At 46.7% G+C, this 22,113-nt stretch overlaps 2 protein-coding genes across 6 annotated transcripts in view; one reads left to right on the top strand and one right to left on the bottom strand.

Annotated features, from left to right (window-relative positions):
- LOC135912388 (chymotrypsin B-like) overlaps positions 1-2,410 on the top strand; it is a 142,054-nt gene extending 139,644 nt beyond the window's left edge. For all 5 annotated transcript variants that reach the window (XM_065444863.1, XM_065444856.1, XM_065444842.1 and 2 more), the window contains 2 exons: positions 400-542; positions 2,196-2,410. In XM_065444863.1, the coding sequence (XP_065300935.1) occupies positions 400-542; positions 2,196-2,375 (323 nt within the window). In that variant the 3' untranslated portion in view covers positions 2,376-2,410. The remainder of the gene's footprint in view (positions 1-399; positions 543-2,195) is intronic.
- A 10,781-nt stretch (positions 2,411-13,191) lies between these two features.
- LOC135912375 (uncharacterized) overlaps positions 13,192-22,113 on the bottom strand; it is a 35,469-nt gene continuing 26,547 nt past the window's right edge. Inside the window, exon 4 of the mRNA XM_065444824.1 lies at positions 13,192-13,676. Within this exon, the coding sequence (XP_065300896.1) occupies positions 13,313-13,676 (364 nt within the window). The 3' untranslated portion in view covers positions 13,192-13,312. The remainder of the gene's footprint in view (positions 13,677-22,113) is intronic.

Below are 22,113 nucleotides of genomic sequence, written 5' to 3'. Positions count from 1 at the left end.
TTCCATCTTTCAGGACTAGGAATGCGGGAGAACGGTTAAGTATAAACATACATAGATGGAGGCATAGCCTCGGAAAGTACTTTAAGTATTTATTTAAATGCTAACCCATTGAAACGTACAGAAGAACATACGCAATCTGGGTCAATTTTCTAAAGAATGCCAATCGCAATTAACAAAAGTGGCTCCTGCGTTGGCATCGGTTGGCTCGCGTTTCACCATACCGCTTTGTGCAGGTACCTAGTGGATTCTAATGTAGTTGTCATTAATCTGTGCAAGAATGAATGATTGTACGACGTCTACAATCAAGGTATAATGCTAGCTTATTTTCGAAAAGCTTTAAAAACAAACAAGTGAATAGTACTGATTTATACTCCACGACAATGATGTCTCTCTATGCAGAGCAGGCAAGGCTTAATCACAGTGCCCAGCTACAGCGAGTCGCCCTCAGGCTGCGTAGTGCCGAGCGTTGCAAAGAAGCCTACCCGAGCGCAGATCTGAAAGGCCAGATCTGTGCAACTGCGAAAGACGGCCAGCCGCACCTGGTGAGGCGCTTCAATTCACCGCACTTCTTATCCATGTCCTGCGTTTTCTTCCGTCACAATTCGTTGCTTATTTAGACGGGGATGGCAGCCTATTACGATGTGGTTAGTCATTTGGCCTATAATCAGTGAGCATTCAATGTCCTTGCAGTTTCAGCTGAGGCATTATCCACAAATCACGCAATTTCCAGAAAACCTTTCAGATGGTTTGGAAAACGTGTACAGAACCTGGTATGATATATGAAACATAGAATGCTGAAAACATTCCCCGCATACGTAAATTATACACCTCTAAAACCTTTTAAGTATCTTTGTTTTTGTTGACAAACATTCCTGCAACATCTAATTTTTACTGTTCGGAATAATGGTAAAATGCCATTAAAGCTTGCACTTTAATTAGGGTTCAAAAATCACTTAATATGTAAAAAAAGTACTCAGAAATTCATGATATGAATTCAGCCATATGGGGGGCGTGAAAGAAAAAGAAAACGACCGAGCGACATGCACAGGCGATAGGCAATGGAAAACCAGGTCTCCTGCGATAAATGTGTTTTACAAGCTCTTTACAACAGTTGTATTGTCATTCACCATTCGTTTGAACTATATCGCTATATATATGTCGCCGTGCAAGTGAAAGAGATGTCAGTTCGGTTGAATATATGCGCCACCCACAGGAGTGAATCGTGCCCGCCTGTGAATACCACGAACGAAAAAAAAAGAAAGAACTGCCGCCGTGCAGTGGTTAAAGCATCTGGGTTGCGAATCCCAATACGCGAGTTCCTATTTCACTCTTAGGCATGCACCTCTTGCACCTAAATAGTATTTTTATGTGTTATAAGTCGCTATTGGCACTAAAATTATTGTAATTTAGTACGAAATATCACAGTTGCTTAGTCTGCAGCTAGATATGAAGCTCTGCAAAATGTTTTTAATGAGTTCTTTGTGAAGTTTTCCAGCGTGGCATTGGCAGAGGTTCAGAAGATTTCTTAAGAGTAGGCATCAAAATAACAAATTAACGCGTATCTCGATTACAGTTTTCAGTTATTCTTAAAAGAGGTTTTACGTACAGTGTTTGCATGTTCTCGTGTTACGTGATTTGCGTGATGAGGCTTTGTATTTATTGTACACTTTGTAGGAGGTTTCTGTGTGCCATCGTTAGTTCACAGTTAATTCTGACGTTTATTCCGGGTTTGTAGACTGCGTTGATATTATTTCCATTGTATCGTCTTTGATCAGCTGAGTTGCCACTGATCCTTGCTTATTATATTAATAAGCAAGGATCATATATAATAAGCAATATTAATAAGGACACTTATTTTGTATTTCGTAAGAAGCCTGCTTAGAAACAGACGTAGTCGCATGTGAAAGTTATAGGTTTAGCTCTGTACTACTCCATTAGATTTCACTAGATTACAGAATTCAATCTTTCACGACCGATTCTTATATTCCGCTCTTCCCGCTATATTTTAAGCCGCAAGTATATTTTCACAGAACAAATATTTGCTCATTTTTATAGAAAATCTCGTGTGTTCAACCTTCTCTATGTAAGTCGTGTAATTGCTGTCGGCAAAGCGCATAGGAAAAAGCAATTATGCCCTCGACATACAAAATGATATGCCGTCAAAGGACACCATCCTTAACATTGAATGCGTGCAGGACGACTTTGGTGCCCCACTGTTGCTCACCACAGATGACTGGTACGTGGTCGGAGTGTTCTCATGGTTCCGCCTGAGAGACTTCCCCACTTCACCGTTTGTCTTCGCCAGCACATCTTACCACAGCCAATGGATAAAGAGCGTCATCGGCAAGACGAGTGGAGAGAAAAAACTCCCATAATAAAGAGAAGGGCGTCACAGATTGCCCATGGGAATGGCCGCTTGTGGTTTCGGTCTGTGCACTTGAAATGGACTTGTGGACCTATTTCTACACCTCGTTGTGGTTGGCGGTAACAAAAAAGAAAGCGAACGCCTTTTTCTGCTCAATTATCTAACTGAAGTTTTTTCTGCATCATCTGAAGGTGCAATGCTCCTTTTTCGTTTATTATGGCACCACTGTGTAACATGACCAACTTTTGTACAAACGACGAAATGGGAATCCGCAATCTCAAGCAGGTGTCTTACTCGCACACAAACGCAGCTACGTTCCGAAACTGACATCAGAAGTTCGGCTTCGACAGAACTCAAACACGAAGAATTATTTTTTCTAGATGCTTCTTAAAAACACCGTGAACGCTATTTTCTGTGCGCCTAGACACAGAGCGTATCTATGGAGGAATGCTTTCTTACAAGAATTTTACGTGGGTGCGCCTAATAGCACAGTGAGCGTAGTTAAGAATCACTCTCCCCTGAAGCCGTCGACTTTGCCCCCTAACACTTCACATCATGTGGGAATCTCTGTGTTCCGCTTCGTTTAGGTGGCAACACGATATGTGTCTACGTCTGGTTGATTTGAACCGAGTGTATTCCCGCGTCTTTTCGCAACCCATTATTTTGTATGACAGAAGTTTAAAGGCGACCTGCGCGTGGCGGATGCAGACGTGGCGGAACTAAGCAAAATGTTCCTCAGCTTTTTATCTTTTCTTTCTTAAATCTCTGCACGGGGCAAAAATGAACGGATGCCATCGCGAGCGCTCGCCGCATTGCTCCGAGCGAATTTGCAATGTACAAACTAGGAAGAAGGTGTTTCCGTTGTTAATTTGAGTCGACAATTGCTATTAACATGAAGGTGTAAAATACGTACACCTATTAATAAAATATTAAAAGTAATTATGGGGTTTTATGTGCTAAATGCACGATCTGGTTATGAGGTATGCCGTAGTGGGGTACTCCGGAAATCTGGACCACCTGATGTTCTTTAACGTGAGCCTAAATTCAAGTACAGGGGTGTTTTCTCATTTCCCCCCATCGAAACGCGGTCGCCGTGGCCGGGAACGTTTATTATTGTCTCTATATTACGCTCGAAAGATTTATTTGAGTCCTTCAGCCGACAAAGAAAGTTTTGCCCCAAATTTGTGAATGTGGTGAAATTGGCCATTTATGATGTTTTCGATAACACTGAATGGGTGTGCAAATAAAAAGACAAGGACTACATTCATTGGGAATCGAACCCCATACTTTCTGCAGGGGAAGCCGGATACACCAAACTACACCAAAGTCTAGCTCAAGATGGCGGCTTTCTGACGGACGTTATGACACGTTGTAAAGCACTTTCGATTTTCTTCCCAATGTATTTTTTTCTTCTTTCGTAGTCTTAACTAGTTAAAATATTTTTCTGCCATCGTTCTTGGCAAATTATTACAAAACTTGGCTCTACTAAATATACGGTTACCGCTGAAAGCGCCTTCCTTTACTAAAGTGCGGCTGATTGCTGTGTTAGCCAAGGAGGCTGGTGTTGGCTTATACGCGCAGCGCATGCGCCTTGTACAGCGGGTAGTCACCGCAGTATACTCCTTGTACACAGCTTATCCTTAAAACGAGCGTAATACAACGCTAGTACCATTCATGTTCCTGCCGCCAGAGAAGCCATCGCTGCTACCGTTTTCATGTGAGGATCCCTCCGCTTCCCATCGGCTGTCCCATCGCCAGAGCTGTAGCATGTGATGGGCGGAAATGGGCTAATCGTTTGAAGAAATGTCTAGATTTATTACATTTGTGTACATATATGCAAGTGTACACACATTAAGATGCATGCGTATGCTATTACAGGTAATCTTATTACGGTGGCATGTTTGAAGCATTCCCGATGACGCCAGTGGGTGACCGATCGCATCGCTGGGGACGGGGTAGCTGACAACTCAAGGAAGCGGTGCCACTGCGATTGGTAGCGACTCACATTCTTAAAATGTTAAAAAAATTAGACAGTTTACGCGGATCACTTATAGATAACAAGTAGTGATCAGAAGGACCTAGAATGACCAATTGATACGATTGTACGAAATTCTCAAAATTGGTTCTGGGTGTCTATAGTTTGCTCGTCGGCATGGTAAGCGGCAAATAGAAGCGTTCCACAAGGAGGCTAATACTATTTTCATGCGCCTCTCACTAAGCTTGTTGAGTCACTGATGCCTCAAAATGCAAATCCAGTGGAAGGTCACATATATGCACCAACGGACACATGTTATAAAGGACATTTGACGAGAATTTATTATGTTCTCGATATTGCAAGAATGATACTTACCCTACATGCTATTGTCATGGCCAGCAAAAATTCAATCCACATTTTAAAAGCACACAATAAAAACACGCTCACCAGTTTCACTAAAATACATCATCCCTTTAATACCGCCAAACAATAGTTGGATGTTTAAAATATACTAATGGGTTGATTGGCGAGCCATGATATTCAAGCAGCGCACTTACAACTGACACGTACACGTCATCATCATCATCAACATCCTGGTTATGCCCACTGCAGGGCAAAGGCCTCTCCCATATTTCTCCACCAGAGCCCTGTCATGTACTAATTGTGGCCACGCCGTCCCTGCAAACTTATTAATCTCATCCGCCCATCTAATTTTCTGCCGCCCCCTGCTACGCTTCCCTTCCCTTGGGATCCAGTCCGTAACCCTTAATGACCATCGGTTATCTTCCCTCCTCATTACATGTCCGGCCCATGCCCATTTCTTTTTCTTGATTTCAACTAAGATGTCGTTTCACGCGTTTGTTGCCTCACCCAATCTGCTCTTTTCTTATCCCTTAACGTTACACCCATCATTCTTATTTCCATAGCTCGTTGCGTCATCCTCAATTTCAGCAGAACCCTTTTCGTAAGCCTCCAGGTTTCTGCCGCATATGTGAGTACTGGTAACACACAGCTGTTATACATTTTCCTTTTGAGGGACAGTGGCAACCTGCTGTTCATGGTTTGAGAATGCCTGACAAACGCACCCCAACCCATTCTTATTCTTCTGGCTATTTCAGTCTCATGATCCGGATCCGTGGTCACTACCTGCCCTAAGTAGATGTATTCCCTTACCACTTCCAGTGCTTCGCTACCTATGGTAAACTGCTGTTCTCTTCCGAGACTGTTAAACAATACTTTAGTTTTCTGCAGATTAATTTTCAGACCCACCCTTCTGCTTTGCCTCTCCAAGTCAGTGAGCATGCATTGCAATTGGTCTCCTGAGTTACTAAGCAAGGCAATATCATCAGCGAATCGCAAGTTGCTAAGGTATTCTCCATCAACGTTTATGCCCAATTCTTCCCACTTCAGGCCTCTGAATACCTCCTGTACACATGCTGTGAATAGCATTGGAGATATCGTATCTCCCTGTCTGACGCCTTTCTTTATAGGGAATTTGTTGTTTTCTTTGTGGAGGACTACGGTGGCTGTGGAGCCGCTATAGATATCTTCCAGTATTTTTACATATGGCTCATCTGCACCCTGATTCCGTAATGCCTCCATGACTGCTGAGGTTTCGACTGAATCAAACGCTTTCTCGTAATCAATGAAAGCTATATATAAGGGTTGATTATATTCTGCACATTTCTCTATCACTTGATTGATAGTGTGAATATGGTCTATTGTTGAGTAGCCTTTACGGAATCCTGCCTGGTCCTTTGGTTGACAGAAGTCTAAGGTGTTCCTCATTCTATTTGCGATTACCTTAGTAAATACTTTGTAGGCAACGGACAGTAAGCTGATCGGTCTATAATTTTTCAAGTCTTTGGCGTCCCCTTTCTTATGGATTAGGATTATGTTAGCGTTCTTCCAAGATTCCGATACGCTCGAGGTTATGAGGCATTGCGTATACAAGGTGGCCAGTTTCTCTAGAACAATCTGACCACCATCCTTCAACAAATCTGCTGTGACCTGATCCTCCCCAGCTGCCTTCCCCCTTTGCATAGCTCCTAAGGCTTTCTTTACTACTTTTGGCGTTACCTGCGGGATTTCGAATTCCTCTAGGCTATTCCCTCTTCCACGATCGTCGTGGGTGCCACTGGTACTATATAAACCTCTGTAGAACTCCTCAGCCACTTGAACTATCTCATCCATATTAATAACTATATTGCCGGCTTTGTCTCTCAACGCACACATCTGATTCTTGCCTATTCCTAGTTTCTTCTTCACTGTTTTTAGGCTTCCTCCGTTCCTGAGAGCCTGTTCAGTTCTATCCATATTATAGTTCGTGATGTCCGCTGTCTTACGCTTGTTGATTAACTTAAAAAGTTCTGCCAGTTCTATTCTAGCTGTAGGGTTAGAGGCTTTCATACATTGGCGTTTCTTGATCAGATCTTTCGTCTCCTGCGATAGCTTACTGGTTTCCTGTCTAACGGCGTTACCACCGACTTCTATTGTGCACTCCTTAATGATGCCCATAAGATTGTCGTACATTGCTTCAACACTAAGGTCCTCTTCCTGAGTTAAAGCCGAATACCTGTTCTGTAGCTTGATCCGGAATTCCTCTAGTTTCCCTCTTACCGCTAACTCATTGATTGACTTCTTGTGTACCAGTTTCTTCCGTTCCCTCCTTAAGTCTAGGCTAATTCGAGTTCTTAGCATCCTATGGTCACTGCAGGGTACCTTGCCGAGCACGTCTACACCTTGAATGATGCCAGGGTTCGCGCAGGGTATGAAATCGATTTCATTTCTAGTCTCACCATTCGGGCTCCTCCACGTCCACTTTCGACTAACCCGCTTGCGGAAAAAGGTATTCATTATCCGCATATTATTCTGTTCTGCAAACTCTACTAATAATTCCCCTCTGCTATTCCTAGAGCCTATGCCATATTCCCCCACTGACTTGTCTCCAGCCTGCTTCTTGCCTGCCCTGGCATTGAAGTCGCCCATCAGTACAGTGCATTTTGTTTTGACTTTACCCATCGCCGATTCTACGTCTTCATAAAAGCTTTCGACTTCCTCGTCATCATGACTGCATGTAGGGGCATAGACTTGTACCACCTTCAATTTGTACCTCTTATTAAGTTTCACAACAAGACCTGCCAACCTCTCGTTAATGCTATGGAATTCCTGTATGTTACCAGCTATTTCCTTATTAATCAGGAATCCGACGCCTAGTTCCCGTCTCTCCGCTAAGCCCCGGTAACACAGTACATGCCCGCTTCTTAGCACTGTATATGCTTCTTTTGTCCTCCTAACCACACTGAGCCCTATTATATCCCATTTACTACCCTCTAATTCCTCCAATAACACTGCTAGACTCGCCTCACTAGATAGCGTTCTAACGTTAAACGTTGCCAGGTTCAGATTCCAATGGCGGCCTGTCCGGTCTGTCTGGTGGCCTGTCCGCTTAGATTATGGAGGCACAATTCTGATATGTCATCTAGCGTGTATTTCTACAGAATGAAGATGAAATAGAGAGCAAGAAAAATTGTTGGGTAATTTTCTTTTTATCTTGCCTGTTACAGGATTAAAGTTGTAAATTTTTTCACATGAACGCCCCCCCCCCCCCCTTCCTTGTGGTTTGACAGCCTCTGGATCTTTACTGCCAACTTGGGGCCTCCTGGTGTCAATAGGTACTATTAAGATTTTTTTTTATGCGAGGCATATTACGAGAATGGAATGGAAAAACTTTATTTCTCTATATCTCGGAGAGATTGGCGGTGGGCCGGTGTCTTCATGTTTTGAGCTCAACCCAGCTCCTCAGGCGCGGCGGTGTCGCCTTCAATGACCTTTGACCCCATGCCATACCACGTGACACCGTGACGTCACGACAGAGGAGAAACGAGGCTCCAACTCGCGCCGTCGCTCGCGGCGTCGCGGTGGTATATGGACAAGAACGGCACCGAGAGCGGCGCTGCTGCGCCGGCGTTGAGAGCGCCACAAGCGGAGCAAAATTCTATTAGCGGGTGGTACCCCTCTCCCACCTCTCGTTCGCACCACCTTGATTGCCTCCTGCGCTGCGCGTGTTTGGGCACGTTTCGTGCCGCGCGCGGTGTGTGCCTACGTGTGTGCGCGTGGACATTTCATTCGAAGGGCGATGTACAGTCTGTTTCACATTTAGGGGAAAACTCGGAGCGCATTGCATCGCGGCGCGGCGAGCGCTTGAGTCGGGCGGCGGCGGCAGCACGCGCAGGTGCTCGAGGGGCGGTATCTTGAACGGCGTCGTCTGCTACTGCGGCGCGCGCTGGCCGCATGGTCGGGAAACGTTCTACTGTCAGTTGCAGGACACCGATCTCGTCGTTACTGCGTGAAATGAGCCGGTATTCTTTACTAAGCGTTGTGCGACGCCCACTGATACGCCTCGAAGGTAAGTTCATCGCTGCAGGGCAGTCATACACAACGTACTTATTCCATACATTCTTGATGGCCCGTTTTGGAGGGCGACTATATATTCTAACGCGATAAGTCGCCGATCCACACTGCTCGTGTTGTGCAAGAACTGCTGTAAGAGCGCGCAGCCACTCTCTTGGAGTGGCCGCCTCAATCCCCGGGCGCCAACATCATTTAAAATGTCTAGGGCTCGTTGAAAGTATCGCTGCCACACCATCTCCTCTATCAGTCGCCCGAGAATAGGCTTCGATCCACCATCGTCAGCCACTGAGACGTGCTGCGAATGAACACATCCCTGATCAAGTCATTCTACGCTTCACTGCCTTCCAGGATGAGCGCTGTCATCGCTGCCGCTGGGGACATGACGAGATACTAACTGAAGAACCGAGCGTGACGTGTCCAATTACCCGCCGGCGGGCAGGGTCTGTCGGGTGTAGTGAATGATTGTCGAGAAAAATCACTGCCAGCTTACTGGCTTAACCTAAAACATTCCTTTAATCGTATCCGTTAGTTTCATCGTGTTCGACCCCCATAGTTATCATTGTTGAGTGCTTTGTTTTCCTTTCGCGTCAAATAAAGACTGACCACGTTGCGCGCACATCTTGGTGCGTCTTGTCGCTGCTTATTACGGTAGCACACACGGCGAAGAAATATACGTGCACGCGCTCAGTTCGGCCTTTCGAAAGAACAAACGAAGCATGCTGTCAAAAGAAGTCTGTGGAACTCCATTATCGCCAATGAAGGCTCAGAGTTTGGCGACGCACAACGTTTAGTAAAGAATATCAGCTCAGTTACCGCAGCACCGATGAAATCGGTGCACTACTCCTGACAGTAGCACGCTTCCCGACAATGCGGCCAGCGCGCACCGCCGTAGCAGACGACGCAGATCACGACTCCGCCCCTCGAGCGTCTGCGCCTGCTCCAGCTGCTGCCGCCGCACGACTCCATTGCTTGCCGCATCGCGATGCAATACGTTCCGAGTTTTCCCCTAAGTGTGAAACAGACTTTACATGCTTCTATTTGCCTTTAAGAAGATCGGTACGCTTGACGATTATTTTTATGGCTGCAATGCGGCCAAAGGGCAGCGCCTGCTTAACCATGGAAGTGACGTTGAGTAGGAAATTGGAAACGACATCGTATGTGCCGCCGGAAAAATCGTCAGCACATACGATGCGGCACATACATACGGCACATATGAGCTAAAGTCATTTTTGCAGTTTCTAACAATATGTTTGCTACAAATCCGTGTTGTCTCTGATGGGGACAACGGACTTCCATCGACTCTGTGCGGAAATAAACAAAATATATCGCTGCATGGCACAAGTACGACACAACTTTAACGAGTACGTCACCTACAATGTGGAATAGAGGCAGCAATGCAGATAGCTTGGCCATTTTTTAACAGTGCTCAAGAGACGGAAGTTGAAAGTATTAGTCATGATTCCTGCTTCAGCAATGCCAGCGCGACCAAGACGCGGGCGTGTATCATCCAGTAACTCGATAGATCGGTGCAGTGGTGAAGCGGGAATAACTCCGGTCATGTTCAATGCATCGTGCACATATTCAATTTATCTGCACGCGTGAACTTCGGCCACTGTTAGCGCATACAAGAGAAGTGGCTTACATTCTTGGGCAGCGCACACACAAACGAAACACGAGAAAGAAGACAGGACAAGCGCTCGTCGAACAACTTAAAGTTTTTATATGAATAAAAGGATTATGTACCGAGTAATTATTAAATTCATGTGGGTTGCATATAATAATCGTCATACACTCAGGAGTGATGAATGAACGAGCTCACTTCGTTTGCCAGTTGTTTACTTCGCACGGCGCACCGCAGTAATCCATGCCTGTCGTCTGCTTTTTTCGTACCATTTTCTTGTGAATCAGCAGAATTTCACTGGTTGCATCAACCCTTTCGTGTTTACACTGCTGTCGTGACAGTTAACAACACAATAATAATTTCCGGTCATCCGAAGAGGCGCCGTCGCAAACAAGGGACATTTCGCGCGCAACGCGAACTGAACGCGGGCGCGACAGGCAAGGGAAGCGGCGGCGGAAGCCTACACCCGTTGGAGATGAAATCATTCCGCCAGGGGAGAAACGAGCGCTGGCGTCTAGGATGAAACTTGGCGTGCGGTCGTCAGCAGCTGCGCTTGTTTCTAGGTGGCTTTGGCTCAACTCTTGCAATATGAGCTGGGTGGGAATCGAACCAGGGTCTCCGGAGTGTGAGACGGAGACGCTACCACTGAGCCACGAGTATTTTTTTTCTTTATTACCGGCTTGGCAAGTACATACAAATATTGTCAAATAAAACCGAATGTTAAAACGTCTAGTCGTTAGTAAGACTGACGTGTCATGTTAAAATGGCTCCATCGAAGCCAAACTGTCCAACACTGAAAGCCAATTTGGCGGATCACTTAGCAGTTTCAACACTTCGCTTGTATAATTAACATTCTCAGTAAAATAATACATTGCTGGCCTTGCATCAACATCAGCATTGCGTACAGCCATACGAGTTCGCCACACACTTTGCATACACAATAGCATCAACATGTCCACCGGCATACCGTCAGGTTCAGCACATGGCAAAAACCTTATTCCGAACGCAGTGATAGGAAGCTCCTTTTTTAATGTTCTTTGCAGGATGTCCCAAAGAAAGCGGGCATCATGGCAGTCAAGAAAAATATGTTCGACAGTTTCTTCCTTGTTACATATAAGACAGTTGTCTGACCATGGGACAAACAAGCCCTTGCTTCTTAGCCATGGCTTAACAGGCAGTGTGCCGGTATGCAGTTTGAAAAAGAATGATTTTGTGTTAGCTCGTACAGGCATATTATTGACTCGCTTGAAAACATCTCGTTCAGGCCCTAAGTAATATATAGAACGATACACTGGTGTAGGTATAAACACTTCAACAAGATCCTTATACAATTGTTTTCTTGACACTGCAAACAAGTAGTCTTTCGAAAAACGAGCGTTTAGAAGACGTATCGCCATGGAAACTTCACGCAGATAGCCCTTTAGTGCCATCGGTTTGATTGCGTGCGACGATACAACAAAATCGGGCAGAGCGTCGCGCAATCTCACTTGGATTACCGTCCGCAGAAACCCATCGCTTTGGTCGCGGAAGAAAACAAATCTCGATACAAGTTGCTTGAAAAACAAATGCGTTAAACCAAGTCCCCCATTGCGCAATGTGTGAAACAAATTACTTCTGCTCGTGCGTTCCCACACCGAACCCCAAATAAACTCTGCAAACACTCTGTGTATTTTTTGAATTGAAGATCGGCTCATGCATAGCACCTGCAGGACGTAGAACACTTTAGCTACTAAAAAGATAGTACGATGCTTCAAAGCGGTACAAAAGCGCCTCTAGTGAATGCGGTGTTGCCTTAGAAACGAGCTGTTTCTAAGGCTCAGGCGTACGTAGCTTGCTCAGGCGCACATTTCGTTGCCGCGCCGAACGCTGCGTTGCTCGACGCTCACCGCGTCCAATGCGGGGCGCGTAGTCGCTGCGCCGTAGCCCATTGCCTTACACCCTTTGGCGGGTCGACGGGAACGCTGTCGCGCTCCACTCTTGAAGGCGAAGCAGAGTAACGCATGAGTTGTTTCTTCGTCTAGCCGAACCAAATATAGCCAAGCAACAGCAGTTCACCAGGCTAAACAGTGGTTCAACAACTAAAATAAAGGCTAGTATGCTTCGCATCCTGGGCTTAACCTTAGCTAAGCCACAGCCATTTTTTTGTCTTTATTGCACTAAGTGAAACTAGGCGCATTTTTTATTGCATGAGGTGCTGCTCAGCAGTAACTAAAGAAAACCTTGCCTTATCTTGCCGCTTACAAACGTCTCTAGAGCACACCGACGTGATATTGAATGCTGGGTACATTTGATGGATGTTTTGATTTAGCTACTCATATGTGCAATTGATAGTGTGCCTTTCTTGGCCAATCCTCCAGAATGAGTACGTCCCACTACAATTCCTACGCAAAACTCGTATAAGGAAACCAAAGCATCAAAGCCTCTCTGTGCAACATCAAATAGCCATCACCAATTATCAAATCTTCGCTTCACATTGACTCCAACATGCGCGTTGAATCTTCGTGCAATATCAACAAGGCTTCATTCAAAAAGTGTCAGAAGAAAGTTGGAGGAAAAGAAGAAGGCATGTACATTCAACAAGAATTACTGTAAGAAGCAATGCAAATATAGATATGTGAATATGTAATTGCGTAACCACTATACGTGGGCGCTACTACACAAAATCATACGGTGAGGGACGCTTACAGCGTTATCACTAACATAGGTAACTCAATGTTGGTTCTAATGTTTTCTTTTTCATTATTTATGACGATAAATTTACTTACGCAGCAGTAAGTAGTGCTGCAACAAATTCCCCGGGACATTTTAGCAGGTACCTTTTCGTCTATGTGTTGTGCCTGTAATATATTATGCGCGCTATCCCCCTGCTTGCGTTATCACTATAGAAGGCGTGGTCGAACGCATAGGCTGCAACCACACAGCGTGAGACTTGGACTCGTCACTGCTGGTCCTCATGTCTGCCGTCCGAGCAGGCCATCTTGCAGGACTCCGCCGTTCTGAACCGGTTGGTGCCGGTCGGGCAGCGGTGCATACGAAGTACGAAGGCCGAGGCCCGCGAGCAACGCAATCGCCGAGACCCGGCATCTGCGGGAACCGCGAAGTACGGAAATCTGAACTCCTTGAACGGGCATGCTTGCGCTCCGGGTGTCAGACAAGTGCTCGTGCCGTTGATGCATTGCGCCGAGCAGTCGCTCTGGCCGGCGAAGATGTCGCCGTTGTGGGAGGGGCACTTGCCCGCTGGGAAGTGCCACGGGCGGCAGGCGTAGCCGTCGAAGATCCACGGGCTGTACTTTATCTCGTGGCTACGAACACAAAGGAGAGGAAACGAAGGGACTTACTCATGGGGATGAAAGGGTTCCTCACATCATCTCATAGGGAAAACGTGGTAATAAACTAGAAGCTGAGAAATACGACTGAGGGTGCGCGTTACCGAGTTATTTGGAAAAGTCCAGACGGGAATTCCGGCTAGCTCGTCTACAACAATAGGTACCTAAACTGCGCTAAGGTTGTAGTGGCGCGACTATCGTCTCCAAAGCAGGCGAAGATGGGCTCACGTGCAGCTTGCGCGAGAACACGCTAGCGCGCTCGCCCTGATCGGCCGCGGTGCCGGCCGCTCCCAAGATCCCGCTCCACCATGGCTGGCCGGCCTAAATGAACCGTGGCAACGGCGGCTGCCTCTTCGCATCGTCTGCCATAAAGAAACAATAGGCTGCTGAAGGACGAAGACGCCATGCGTCGTCATGCCCTACGTCTGACATGGATTTATACTATCTCTGAAACAAGGGTACTTCACTGGCCTTTGAACTAGGTGCAATATTACCATAAAGGTGCGCCTCCTTTCTCGTAAGAGTCCCGCACCAAACGACAGGTACTCAAACTTCTTTATGGGTCTGGCAGAACTTGCTGCTGGGCGAGCTGGTAAACGGTAATGACGGCCTGAACGGCACAGGCACATGCACATGAGTGTACGGTGAAGAAAAATATGGTCATTTAGGACCGACTTCGGCCTTGATATGGGCCTTGACGGGCATGTGAGTACATTCAGAGCAGCAGTGTGAGCGACAAAATTGTAGACAATCCTGAAAACTTCCCGATGCAGCTTTCTGTTCCTCAATACTTGTTATATAAAAGTTTTTTTCCAAGCTTGACTACGAAACACTAAAGAGTGCCGCGCGACTAAGCGTGACAATTCTTTCGGGCCGATCTGAACGTGTTAAACGATTCTACGCAATAAGGTTGTAAAAAAATCGCAGTTTTGTCCAAACGTCGAAACATCGATTGCAATAGTAAATTAGTAGTAAGCTGCACGAAATAAGAATAGTAGTTTGATCGGCCGTGTACACTGGTGAATATTCGCTTACGAACTAAATAACAAGCATGGCGGCACGATCGCACAGGCAAACAAACATATCGAGGAGCGCAGACAATGTCAGAACACTGACGTAAGGAAGAGCGGCAGCAGCTAGTATATTATTCGTGTGGCCTCTCGCTTGAATGCGACCGAAGCGGCGAAAACACAACGCACACGAAGCTATCAGCCCTCTGTGGCCTTAGCCTCGGTACCCAAAGCGGATCGCTATCAAGATAGCGCCCGCGCGGCCGTGCCCAGTGGCGCCATACACGGCGGCCGAAAGGTGTAGAACCCCTCCTTTCCACCCCAGGTGTTTGTGCACGTGCGGAAGACGGCGCGCTTCCTTCACGCCTTCCTCCCTTGCACGCTCGAGATCAAGCCACCATCCCTGGCTGAACCCGGCATGCTTTCAGTCGCACCTACAGGATACGGCGCGCGCCCACGGTGTTATTACACTTGGGCTTTATGCAGAATATCACGGTGACGACGATGGCGGAAATGCGCCTGGTCTGTCCATATATGTGATAAAAAATGTACCATTACCTTCCATATATCTAAGATTGCTTCTTTTTCTTGCCGGGGCCAGTCGAAGAGCTATTGTTTGCGTCATTTGGAATCGTATGACTGGTTGCACATTGTTCCCTATATCGGTTAACGTATTATATTGCTTTAAGCTTTGCTACAGGGATGCGGTCGCCATGGGACTTTTGTAAAAGATACCATGCATTTTGATTCTGCTATAGCACGTAAGCACAATGCGGTGCAAATTGATACTATAAACACCGGGTACTGTAATACAGCGTACAAACCTTAATATAAACTATGGGGGGCACGTAAGCGATTCTTGTGATGTGTAATAGCTAGAGCATTACTTGTCGCTCAGTGCGTTGCTGAGTTTTGTCGTCGCGTTAATTGTTGCGGGAAATGTTGCTCAGTTTGGTGCGTTGGCGTTATGTTTCCGAGTGTAATGTCGCTGCTTGTGAGTTCGCAGCAACGCAAGACGGCAAACCGGCAATAGTACGACCTCTCAGCTGAGTTTCGTTTACGGAGTTTTCATTAAACTGCTGTTTCACGCACATTTCGTTGAGTGTTCTTTCTCGACGACACCACTTTTCAGCACGTTGACACCACTTTACCTAGCGATGACAGTACTTTCGCGAGCGGCACCATGGTTTTGAGTTCACATTTCTTTCTCGGGTTCGTAGGCGAACTCCGCCTCATACTCTTGGGGGATGTCGTAGTCGTCGCTCGGCGGATACCTGAAGCGCGTCGCATCTTATTCTCCGCTTTGCGATGGCCTTGGACTTCGTGCGCAGTGAACTGGCGCCTCCGGTCACACTTTGTAGTCTCGCCTGGTGATCCAGACGCGAGTCATTCCACTTGGGATGACGAACACCCAACCGCGCTAATGGTGGCGTTACTCCAATTATCCGTCATCAAGTGATTAACCCGCCAGGCAGACTGCAACCACGTGCACAGCCTCAAATATATTCAGCACTGACAGCTGCTGCAACCATGGTGCGGTGGAACGGTGGCGCAGCGAAATCATCTGAACGAAATGTGACTATGAAGTCACAGATGGTTCTGCATTCCGTTTTAGCATACGAGTTTAACCATGAACTGTGCAACCCCGTAAGTAGCAGCATGTCGAAAGACACATCTTCACAATTAGGTGGCATAAGGCATCGCATAGTATGAGGGTTTACATCAAGATCCCTGTTAAAGGTCTCATCGAGATGCGTCCCAAAGCAAGATGGTGTTATTGCAGTAAATAAATCAGTGTTCTATAATTTTCGGTGCATTACTGAGACTACAGTTAATCGAATGTACAAAAATATCTTTCTTGCTTCACCAAGCTTGAACAGGCAGCGTTACAATATGCACTTTGTAGAAGAAAGTTTTGTAGTGTAAGGATGTTTGACTTCCGCGAGTCTTCAAACGTAAGCCGATGTACAGCGAGCGGCACAACGGAGATTTAAAATGCACATCAATCTGATCTTTACACAGATTTTCCCGTAAGATAGAGAATAAGTGTTAATTTGAGAACCTCACTGCCAGAAAGCGCATAGAGAGGTGCACTTCACGCATGAATTACTGCAGATATGGACGTGTATCAAAATTAGCAGGCATTACTAAATTTGGTAAAATGTTGACAAGAACTTGCAAGAACGCCAGAAATAATGGGAGAGAACCGTTCCAAAAAGAAACGAAACGACACACTAATTGCCTAAAATAAAGGTGAAACAGGCCATGTGCGCCTGCACTAACTGGCCTGAAAACATCTTTAAGCCTCATTGGCTGATAGGCTGATGACCAAATAAAGTTTGCAAAGATTCGTTGAAACCGTTGATTGTAGACTCTGGAACAATGACTTCCCTGTAGCACACATAAGAGTTCTGTTGAAAAAATAAATTACAGGCTTTATATCCACCAAAGATTGATTACGCGGAACGAATGTTTGGGGCATAACGCCTTAGGGTCGGTACATGTTCGCTCTAGTAGTAGGCACCTGACTTTCTCGGTGTAAACGGAGGAATGCCAACGGCGCTATGCCTCGACACACTGAGCCCCGTAGTTGGCGCACGCAGCCCATGAACCGCGATCCCGTAATATCTCCAGGAAATAATAGACGACAACCGCGTCTGCACTCGGAAAGCACTTATTACGATTGCAACTAACATTTTTAACGCGTCAGGCAGCTATATTTCACATCACTGAGAATTCTTTTGCAGAGAGTGATAAAGCTGGGAATAGCTGGGAATAGCTGTGAATACTGGCGGTGTATCGGCGATGGCAACGGCAAAAACGCAATTGACGAAGCATGCGCGGGAAGACAGGAGCGGCGGCGAAGGCTTAACCCTTAGCTGTTTGCTGGGGACCAAAGAGACTCGGGCGATGCAAAATAGACCTCACGTGACACACCCGGTGGCGCTAACAGAGCTTGCGATTCCCGTGCTCCGCCGGCGAAAGGAAGGTGTGGAATAAAAGCTATGACCAATACTGTGGAAGTCACTTCGTGTATGCGACTACAAACTGCGTGAGACTCTTTCGGGCGGCGTAGCGGCCGCGCACGCAGGAGCCTCCAAGGAACGATTCTCACTCGTCGGGATTCGCTTCAAGACTGAATGCTTATTTGACAAAAACATCGCAGTGAAGAGAAAAGGGAGAGAAAAAAAATACAATATCCAAGTTGCCCTTTAGCCACACCGACGCCTTCGTCCTTCTCGGAGCCGCCTACGATTCCCATCCAGCAGGCGGTCCGCCGAAAACAGAGGGCATGGATCAGGTCGAGGCGCCGGTCGGGAGGCCAGGTCAGCGGGAGCCCCTCGTCCGTTCGCCGGCTCCCTTTTGGTGCGTTGCCGGGCCCCCAACCATGGTTGCAAGAACTGTGCGGTGATCGCTAGCAATTCTCAACAACCGCCCTCGCAATGAGCGTCGGCTCATTCCTCCCCTAGCTCAAACGGGTAGAGGGTTTGGACCGGTCGTCTCAGCAGCTTTTGGTTTGGCAGATAAATTTTGCATGCTTGAACTCGGCCGTCCCTTCCACGAAACGTTTCGACAACCCGGCACAGCTTCCAAATCTGTCGCGGAACCTTCTCCTCCCCGAAGTAGGACAATGTCCCCTCCCCTTATGGTTCTCTCTTTGCGCTGAGTGGTAACATGAGCAGAGGGAAGTTCTAGTAGGTAGTCCTGTCTTCATCTTCTCCAGAATGAATCCACAAGTGTCATACGGCGTTGCGAACGTCTTTTTCGAGGACTCGGTGGAGGCCGTTTCATCAGTGTTAGGCAAACTTGTTATTCGGCGCCCTATTAAGAAATGCGATGGCGGTTCGAGTGAAGTAACGTGAGCGGATGGTAGTTCACAACCACCTCGATCTGAGTGAGGACGGTGGTCAAGCTGTCATAATGTAAGGCACTTCCTCTGAGGACCTTTTGCAGCCGTGTCTTAATAGTTCGCACCATGTGTTCCCAAAAACCGAGCCACTACGGTGCTCTTTCGACGATGAACTTCCAGGCGATGCGGTTGCCCCCATGGAAGCCTGCATCTCGCCTCCCTTTATTGCGGAGAAGAGCTTTTCCTAGTGTGTCGACGCTCGCTTGAACGTTAGAGTGCTGTCTTAGTAAATTTTCCTGGGCATTCCCCGCCGGGTCACGGACATCATGAAAGACATAAGGAAAGATTGTGTTGTTAAGTCCTTTACGAGTTCCAAATGCACAGCTCACGTGGTGCCACATGTGAACAGGGCTATATAGGCCTTGTATGAATTTCCGAGCTCGGTATAAAATATCGGCCCTGCAAAGTCCACTCCAGTAATTTGAAATGACTCTGATTCGCGGATACGGTCGTGTGGTATCGGTGCCAACGGAACATCCGCGGGGCGGCTACTTTGTCTTTAACATGGAACGCAGCGACGAATTATTTTCTTCACGGCCTGTCTTACTCGCAGGATTCAATATCTTTCGTTGAGTCAGAGTGTCCCTTACTCCAGCGTGTAAAAGCCGCCTATGCTCCCACGCCGCCAATAAGCGTGTAAGCAAATGCACAGCGAACAAAATGACTGAGTACAGCGCCTCTTATTTATGTGCGCTATTCTGTAGCCTGCCTCCAATTCTCAATAGGCCGTCGCTGTCAATGAATGGATTTAGACCCGCGATGGTGGACTTAAGGTTAAGTGTCCCGGAAGTGATTAGAGAATGGATGTCATTCCTAAAGGTTTCTGTTTGTGACACTTTCAGCCTGTAATTCTCGGCCTCTGCTAACTCTTCCACTGACAGGCTTCCCCTTCGCTTCTATGCCGCGTTCCGTGCGTTATGAAGGAAGCGTATAACCAAGGAGGTGGCACGGAGCACCCGTGTCATTGAGCTCTTGTGCTCTAGATCTATGCAGGGTGTTTGGTCTACCAGCGTCACGGTGTTCAGCACCTGAACTTTCCGGAGCTCTTAGGTGTAGCATTCAGTTTCAGGGACGTGTGAAGGCATCGCGTCGTACGTTCGAATACCTTTTAGCCATTTAGGTCCCGTCCACCAGTTCTCTCTGACCACCAAATTGGAGGGCAGCATGCCCCTGCTGGATTTTCTCTCCCCGGGCAATATTTCCAAACAGCAAGATCAGTCAATGCTTGTATCTCCTGTTCTCTGTTGCTCACAAATGGTTTCCACTTCAGTGTGGAGCTCTTCATCCAGCTCAAAGCGACGCTAGAGTCGTGCCAGCAGTGTGCGTAAATCGTTGGTATGCCTTGCCGTTCAATCACGTAGTGGGCCAGGCGTGCGCCGAGCAAAGCAATCAAGAGCTGCAGCCGTGGTAGTGACAAACGTTTTAGTGGGGCAACTCTTAGTTTAGCCATCAGAAAAATAATGTGCATTCCCTGATTCGTCCTCGATTTAATATAGGCAACGGCACCGCATGCTTTAGGACTCCCGTCAAAGAACACGTGTAATTCTGCCTCTGCGCTGTTGTTCTTTATGTCCTGCCCCGATTTTCTAGGAACGGAAACCTTTCGTAAGTCAGGAAGCTGTTGACACCACTTGTTCCAGGTTTCCAGAATGTCTGGCGGAAGTGGGTCATCCCATTGAGCACCTCGTTACCATAGGCTCGGAAACATAATCTTAGTCGTGATAGTGATCGACGCAAGGAATCCAAATAGGTCAAATATGCAAGCCGTCGCTTGTAGAAGGAATCTTTCTGAGCCCGGACGCTATTTTAAAAAGTCAATCAGACAACTCATTTCGAATGTGAATTCATTCGTAGTTGGTCTCCGCTCAACACCAAATATCTTAGTTACGATCTGTGCTGAAAGTCCGTGTTCGTCTCCTAACTCTCCTAACCATACCGCTGCAAGGTTTGGGCTATTCGACTTCCATTTTCTCAGATTCATGTGTGCCATCTAAAGAATATGTTCGGCCTCTTTGCATATGCGCATAGCGTCCGCTAGATTATCGGCACCTGTGACCAAGTCATCCACATACACTTCGTTGTTTAGCATGCTTGCTGTCTCCGGAAAAATATCCTTTGTGTACTCTTGGTGGTGCTTTAGTGTCGCGGCGAGAAGGAACGGACGGGACATTGCGCCGAAAGGGACCCTCGTCATACTCTCTGATTGGAGCGAGCGCCAGCCCCTGTTTCGGTGTATTTTGGCATTAGCACAAAAAAAAGAACATAGCTTTCGTGAAACTTCCGGGACGTACAAAGATTCCGGGACCGTACAACGAAAAACGAAGCACATGCGACAATTGGATGGTCCGGCACCTGACCCGACTTTCGACGTCATTCAGGCTCTCTGGTGGCATGCGGTGCCACGGCATGTCATCGCACCCAATACCGTGTCCTCAGCAGAAGATCCTACTTACTGTCAACTGGTCCATTTCAATTTATTATGCGTCACTTATAAACGTTTTTTTTTTTACTTCTCATCGATGAATGTGCTGCCCATGAATCGCTCTTCCTTGAAGAGGACGTCAACAGAAGTTCCTTAATAATCGGTACATAAGCACGGAATCGTCACACGTGCAGACACGCCACATATATACCATTCCCTGTGATAAATATAACAGGTGTAGTAATAATTACACAATGTCTATTGCAGTAAAGAAACAAAAAAAATATTTTTTCGCCGTCACGAAAAGAGTTTCGACGCTTGCAAAGCCACACTTTAGTGCTCCCTGAATCGTACATGAGTTGCTGCGTCTCAGCGTATCTTGCGATTTCCGCTGTAGCGCACAGCATTGCAGTGTTAAACGGCTAAATCCAGTATATATATATATATATATATATATATATATATATATATATATATATATATATATATATATATATATATATATATATATATATATATATATATATATATATATATATATATATTGCCGCATCCAGTATGCGACAGGTAGAGAAAATCGAAGCTCTCGCGCCTTGCAGGAAACAAGACAAGGTGCCTGCGCAATGGTTTTCAGTTTGCCTATAATTAAGGTGTCCTACCCTGTTTCGTCAGTTCCTGCTGCTTGTGAATTGTGACACTGGTGGAGGTGCTGGGTAAATGTTTCGGACGCCTGTCAACAGCCCTACATCAAGCCCAGGACGTTTTCCGTGCGTCGAAACATCTGTTCACCACGCCAGCCGTCGCCTACTAAGTCTAAGCCCGGAATTCGGTCCCCTACCAGGAAATCTACTTGTTACCACGAGTGCCTACGACAAGGCAGACCAAGGCCCTGCACAGGTGACTCTTTTGACTCCTCGGTCTCCCGTCAGCTTCTATGGCAATGCCTACGAAGACGCAGAAGACTGGCTCGAGGACTACGAGCGCGTAGCCAAGTATAACGAGTAGCATGGTGGACAGAAGCTATCCCTTGTGTATCTCTCTCTTAAAGACGGATCCCGCACTTGGTTCGTA

The sequence above is a fragment of the Dermacentor albipictus genome, chromosome 1 (assembly GCF_038994185.2).
Source record: "Dermacentor albipictus isolate Rhodes 1998 colony chromosome 1, USDA_Dalb.pri_finalv2, whole genome shotgun sequence".
NCBI lineage: Eukaryota > Metazoa > Arthropoda > Arachnida > Ixodida > Ixodidae > Dermacentor > Dermacentor albipictus.
The sequence above is the reverse complement of the archived record's forward strand: the minus strand, read 5'-3'. Positions and strand labels throughout refer to the sequence as shown.